The sequence below is a fragment of the Dunckerocampus dactyliophorus genome, chromosome 16 (assembly GCF_027744805.1).
Source record: "Dunckerocampus dactyliophorus isolate RoL2022-P2 chromosome 16, RoL_Ddac_1.1, whole genome shotgun sequence".
Lineage (NCBI taxonomy): Eukaryota > Metazoa > Chordata > Actinopteri > Syngnathiformes > Syngnathidae > Dunckerocampus > Dunckerocampus dactyliophorus.
The window spans coordinates 698,242-705,237 of record NC_072834.1 but is presented as its reverse complement, the minus strand read 5'-3'; the positions used below and the strand labels follow the sequence as shown (position 1 = coordinate 705,237).

Sequence of the window (6,996 nt, the reverse complement as noted above, 5' to 3'; positions counted from 1 at the left end):
AAAACAACATTTCACGACATATTTGGAAATATTTTATAGAATTATCGTATTCATTTACTCAGGTGAGCGAAAACTGAATTGGTTCAGAAGGGGCGAATCTGAAAAAATGAGTCGAAGTGTTCTCGGACGTCAAATGTTGTGACGTCATTCCGTTACTTGCTCAGAATGTCAGCGCAGCTATAATTATGCAGACGCCAAGCCCATTTAGTTCTTAAGGTAAACGCTTTCATTACAATAAAATCCTCATATTCTATATTTATTATTATCTCATACTACTATTTATTTTATAGCAGTGACAAATGTCAAAAAGATTGCACCATAATTACCATCTTGTTGCAAATAGTGAGAATAAGTAGTTGGAGCATGAGTACGTTTTCAGGGACTGACTTTGTGGGGGAAAATAAAAGCATTCAGTCGGTAATGACAAATACGTTTTTAAAGATTATCTTTAATAAAATTTCAGTCAGGGGCCGCACGGTGGAGAAGTGGTTAGCATGTTGGCCACACAGTCAGGAGATCGGGAAGACCTTGGATTGGAATCTCCGTTGGGCATCTCTGTGTAGAGTTTGCATGTTCTCCCCGTGCGTGCGTGGTTTCCTCCCACATTCCAAAAACATGCATATTAGGTTCACTGGCGACTCTGAATTGTCCATAGGTATGAATGTGAGTGAGTGTCTATATGTGCCCTGCCATTGGCTGACCACCAGTCCAGGGTGTACCCCACCTCTCACCCGAAGTCAGCTGGGATAGGCTCCAGCATACCCCCGCGACTAATTAATCCTAATTAGGATAAACGGCATAAAAAATGGATGGATGGATGGAAATGTTCAGTCAATTGTCTTTTAATGCATTACACTGTACTATGCAGCTTGTGTTCAATTTCTGCACAAGAAACTGTCCTGATCACTAATCCGATCAATCCCACTAAACAGATATAATTTTTTGTTTCTCTTCATCAGAAAATCAACATGTCTCATTATTACTGTGTTACTTTTGTTTCTCCAGGACTTTACTATACATCACCTTTGTGGAATGCTCCGGTCCTTCCATGCACCTTCCCCATGAGACTGCAGGTGCAGCAGGTTGAGGATTAACACATGCGATTAACAGCTTTAACAAAGGTGTCAGAATAGAGGACGCTGTTAATGGATTTCAGTGTATTACTGATGCTGTTTAATCAGATGTGCTAATCTGAGTCGGAGTCAGACAGGCAGGGATTAAGATGACTGTCTTGGAGCAGCTGCGATGATGGGTGGCATGTTTGTATGCTCAGTGCTAAAAAGAACTGTTAACACAGTCTCCAGTTTGTTGGAGAAAAAGCAGCAATAAGTGAGTCCCATACAGGAGGCAATTAGAACCTTCAAATATAAATAAAAGAACTGTGACATGCACTCTATTATTCTGTTTGTGCATCATGTCACTCTAAATAAACTCATCGTGGTTTCGTGCTTCTGTGTAAATGCAAACACATCCCAGGGCTGTGAGTAATATGAGGCAAAATACTTTTTATGGATTCAATTTTGCAGTAATGACGACTGTTGTCCATCTGTTGCTGGAATGTTGCAGTGATGACAATTCAGTTTGTACAATTTGATTAAGAAATTGCAATAATATTATAATTAGACATGTATATAATTTGGTAATTGCCTGCACATATTTATCTTTCTAGAAAGAAAACAATAGTTTTTTTTTTAATTAGAATTTTGCGCTCTCTGTGTCAAAAGTATTTGACACGTTCTCCAAACCAGACTTAAAAGCAGAGGTGCACTCAAAACGTGCTTATTTTTTTGCAGTGTGCAATCACTGCCACATCATAAGAAAACTAGGGCTGTCAAATGATTACAAATTGTAATCAGATTAATCACAGTTTTGTGTGAAATATGCCCATTTTTACTGTACTTAATGAAGAGAAAGATAAATGCCAGGACAGGATGATAGATATTTGTATGTTTTAACCGCTCCAAATGAACTCAATATGTCTTCAAATCTATTTGTCTCACACTAGTCTCTTTAATAGCAGCAGAACATCTGAATCACACTTTAAAGCGTGTTATCATGAGCAATGAGGGGTTGCGTTCAAAAACATCACGTCATATTCTTACATGGAGCAAATTGTACATCCCAATTAAGAGTTACACAGTGAGTGATAAGAATATCCACTTCCTGTTTATTTACACACACACGCATTGTAAAGCTGTTTTTGTGATGTTCGGAGTGTCCCTGAATGCATCTGGCGTTCTGGTCATGAGAATGAGGAAATGTGGTTCCAGGATGAAGGGACTCGAGCCGTGTGGTACGGTGTTGGTATTGTACTGCTGTTGATGTGTTCAGGTCACAGTGACGTTAGAAGACCGCATCAGACGTAACAGAGAGGCGTGCTTGCTCTGGTGCGCATGCGTTAATTACACTCAAAAATGTCACGTAATTAATGAAATAAATGAGTTACCACCGTTAATGCGTTATTTTTGGCGGCCCTAGTAAAAATGTAATTGTACAATGTTAAGTTCATGAAAATCAAACCTTGCACTCACAAAACATTCATGTCCGTCACAGCAGTCGTGATTTTTAGGTATCAATAGATAATGAGGGTTTATTCACGTGGAGTCCTAACCATAGCCTGGCTTCATGCTTTGCAGTCCAAGGCGCTTCCCAAGCTAATTAACGCGATGATGGCGGAGGACACCAAAATGATATTCCCGTCAGGTTTTTGTGTCCGTTTTTTTTCCAATATCCCCAACGCACAGCATCATCTCCCGACAGAAGAGCACTTTCAGTGGCAGATTACTATCACTGCCCTGCTCCACCGATAGATTTGTTTCTTATTCTATTTGATTTTTCTTAACTCTCCTATTCCGCTTTGTTTGCTTTATTTTTAGGTGATCACGTTTATTAGGACACTGTTGCAGAGCTGCTGGAAACGGGAATTTCTCTTGGAGATAAATGAAGTATCTATCTAGTATCTATCTAGTGTCTATCTAGTATCTATCTAGTGTCTATCTAGTATCTATCCATCAAGAACAGACAGAACGTTAGCCAGTATTCATTGTATCATCACTATACCTCAATAATGCAACACTTTCCATTTCACCTACAACTAACCATTTCAAAACATACGTAGAATAGAAGATGTCTCCCGCTTCAGAGAAGGTGTGATGTACATGTGTCTAAGTGGAAGCTGCAGCGCCTGCATTAGTGCCCTCCTGCACCTGGTTCTTCAGCAGCAGGAACTTGAGCACAGGGTCAAAGTACTCCATGAAGGTGTCTTTCACTCCTTTCTCCAGCAAGTATCCCTCTGTCTCGATTTCCGTGTTCTCCTTCCCGACCAGCGCCTCCATGGAGGTCTGCAGGAAGCGCAGGCTCACCAGCACAGAACCCTGGCCGGGGGGTAAAATGTTTTTATTGAAGCTTTTTGTGCGCGATCATCATCACAAAGCATACCTGCAGGAGGAAGACTGACAGCACTCCAGCCCCGATGGTGTTCATCAGGCCCATGTAATAGCTGACCAGAGCCTCCCTGCAGCCCCGTAGGTAGATGTTCAGCTCCTCTGTCTCATACTCGTAGTTATAGTGAGCTGAATTGTTGGTGAGCTGATACTGGATGCACGGGCGAGGAGAACTGGGGTTGCAGCAACTGAATGGGACTCCATCCACCAAGTAACGTCCATCCACATTGCTCTTGACGCGACTGAGGGAATGAATGGCGTTGCCGTTACGCACGAGGGTCCATTCCAGTGGCGGTTCTGGCTTGAATGACGCCCCGCGTGGTATTTTTTTTTACTAGTGCTGTCACCTGATTAATTTTTAAATCTAATTAATCAAGGGTTTCAAATGAATTCATCACGATTAATCAACATTTCAAATGATAAATATACTGTGTTTTATTGAAAGAAAGATGAATGGATGATCTTCAGCATATCTGCATGAATCCGAATGAACTGAACATTTCAATCAAGTTAAAAGACACCACGCGTCTTAGGAACTCTATTTACCTGACACTAGTTTCTTCAATGGTAGCAGAACCGCGTTATTATGAGCAATGGGGGGTTGCGTTCAAACACACTGCGTCTTGTAAGTTGAATTCACATTTTGAGTGTATTTTCTGGGATTTCCGAGTATACGTAAACACATCAAATTTTACTTCCGCATTTAGAGTTACAAAGTGAGTGATTAGAACGCCCACTTGTTGTTTTTCTGTGTCTTTCTGTTTATGTAGACGCATAACAAAGACGTTCTTGTGATCTTCCGAGGGCCCTGAATGCATCTCGCGGTCGTTTCGTGACAATGAGGAAGTGTTGTCCCAACGACGAAGGGACAAAAGAAGCGTTTGTGAGTTGGAAATACATATAATACATATATTTTGTTGGAATGTCGCCGCTGTTGAAGTGTTCATGTCAGATTAAAGTTATAAAAGCGCGTCAGACTCTGCGTGACACTGCGGGGAACTACGCTGCCGTCTAACAGTGACACGTGGCTTGTTTTAAGGCTTATGCATTAATTACGCTAAAAAAATTAATGAAATAAATTAGTTACCGCCGTTAACGTGATATTTTTAACAGCCCTATTTTTTATGTTTTGCTGACAAAAGTAACAGCACTTAATTGTCATCTCCCACCGTCTCTCAACCAGCAGTTATTCCCTCTTTCTTATTTGACATTTTAGCAGAGAAATAACATGTTTGAGGCTCTTGGTCTGCAATGTAATGAATGTAATATTAACAATGAAATATGTTCCCATACTCCCCCCATGCTCTTTTGGTTAGGGGTGGGTATTTGGTGACGTCTGAGCAGCATGGGGGTGCGAGTGTCCCACCCAGCTGCCACACATCCTGACTTGATGAGCACTGAGCACAAATAAATGGGAAGAGAATGCCGCCCCGGGCCCACAGCTAGAACCGCCACTGACCCATTGCACCACAACCCGTGTGAGGTCGCACTTACTCTTTCACTTCCTTGGAGTTGAAATCAAGATAGCGATTGCTGATCCACTGCACTTCAAACCAGTCCCTGTGGTCGTTGTTGCCGCAACACTGGAACTCCATCTGCAGCCGATCGATGTTCTGCTTCTGGAAGCAGCGGCCCGGGGTGTCTGTGTCTTTGTAGAAGCGGATGCCGTTCCTCAGGCCGACCTTCAGAGAAGACTCCAGACTGCCCTTCATGGCGTAGCTCATGATGACCGCCAGCAGCATGAGGACAGTGAAGAAACACGACACGGCAAAGTAGGGCTTCAGCAAGTTCTTCCAGCGAGGAAATCGCCCAGCATCCAGAGCGTCTTGACAGATCTTCGATGCAAAGTAGTTGATCCCCAACGAGGCCAGACCGACAATCATGAGGGTGTTGGGCACGATGTGGATGTCTGCATTGTCCATGACCTGGAAGGTGAGCAGATGTCACCAACAGTTGTTTTAGGGCACATTCAAAAAATACAATTTAACATTCATTCATTCATTTTCTATGCCGCTTAATCCTCATTAGGATCATTGGGGTATGCTGGAGCCTATGCCAGCTGCCTTGGGGCGAGAGGCAGGGTACACCCTGGACGGGTGGCCAGCCAATGGCAGGGCACATACAGTGTAGACAAACACCCACATTCATACAGCGCGTGGTCCGCATATAGGGAGGGGCGGCCCAGGTTGCAGGGGTGTTTGTCATATATTTATATTATATTTCTATTCCTATGTAGAAATAATATATGTGTGTACCTCTGCCCTCCTGCGGAGTTCTGTCTTGAGGATGCACCCCAGGGTGAAGGTGATGGCCCCCGCTACCGTGGCACACCAGGAGAGGAGCCACAGTCCCTGGGCGAGCTTCACCCTTTTCTGAAAGGGGAACTTCATCTTCATCACCACCATGGTTGCAGCGACGGGCTCCCAGTCTTTACCGGGGGGGTGTCGGGGAAGGAGGATAAAAGGCGAGGCTGTTCTTCTCTGGCGGAAGAAAAGGAGACAAACGGGACCACGAGGGCAGTCAAACGCAAAAGCAACAACACGAGACACGAGTGTCAAATCCTGAGAAAGCAAAGTTCTAACAAGTTCACCTTATTTGTCTTCCAAAAAAGTGCTGAAAAAGTCCACAAAATCCCACCCACCTCTGTGTACCTCCCAGAGTGGCACACGGTGGATTTGGCAAACCTGGATGCTGGCAGCGTCTTACCGCTAATGCCTGCCGATCCTATTAAACGTCTCCTTGCAGGCCATCGTCTGCTCAGCAGCCGTCGCTCGGACGCAGGTAGGACGCAGATGACAAAGTGGATTTGAGCGAGAGCGACCAAGAGTAAGATAAGCCCTTAACTGAGGAACGTAGATTCCAAATGCACTCGATGAAGCAAGGAACCGTCAAACTGAAGGCAAAGTGGACGCCACACGCGTCGTGATGAGACACCGCTGCCCTAAACGCCATCAGAACGTTCACAGCTTTAATTCTAGTACTCGGCCCATGAAATTCTATTCAGTTATTCCCAACAGGCTATTACAGGGGTGTCCAAAGTGCGACCGCAAAGTTTCTAAAAATATAATTTAACTAGAAAACTTCAAAACAAAAAGCAACAACACCAAGCATGGAAAAATCTGCAGACCTTTAACAAGAATAAAGTCAAAATATTAAGAGAAGAAAAACAAACAAAAAAAAATGTTGCGCAAAAGTCGAAATATTATTGGAATAAAGTCATAATTACGAGAAGATTTACTTAACGAAAGATTAAATAGTTGAAATTAAAAAACAGCAGGAATGAAAAAAACAGCTGGAATTTTGCGAGAATGAAGTAAAAAAAAAAAAAGTCATATTCTAAGGAGAAAAAAAGTCATAATTTTACAAGAATAAACTCCTAATATTGTGACAAAAATCCAGTCGTCATTTTAGTATCATAGAGTTGAAATATTCAAGAAAAAATATGTTATAGTGTTAATATGAAGAGAAACAAACAAAACAAAATAATGTTGGAAAACCAGGTTGCAGAAAGGTCTAAATATTGCAAGAATAAAGTCGTAATATCGTCATGAAA

At 42.6% G+C, this 6,996-nt stretch overlaps 1 protein-coding gene across 1 annotated transcript; it reads right to left on the bottom strand.

Annotated features, from left to right (window-relative positions):
* Window positions 1–826: 826 nt before the first annotated feature.
* rom1a (retinal outer segment membrane protein 1a) lies at window positions 827–6,218 on the bottom strand. The gene is made up of 5 exons (XM_054755432.1): window positions 6,034–6,218; window positions 5,699–5,923; window positions 4,938–5,368; window positions 3,439–3,685; window positions 827–3,374 (listed from the first exon to the last, which is right to left on the bottom strand). Exons 2-5 carry the CDS (start codon window positions 5,846–5,848, stop codon window positions 3,165–3,167), a joined length of 1,038 nt encoding a protein of 345 aa, XP_054611407.1. The 5' UTR covers window positions 5,849–5,923; window positions 6,034–6,218; the 3' UTR covers window positions 827–3,164.
* Between the last annotated feature and the right edge of the window lie 778 nt (window positions 6,219–6,996).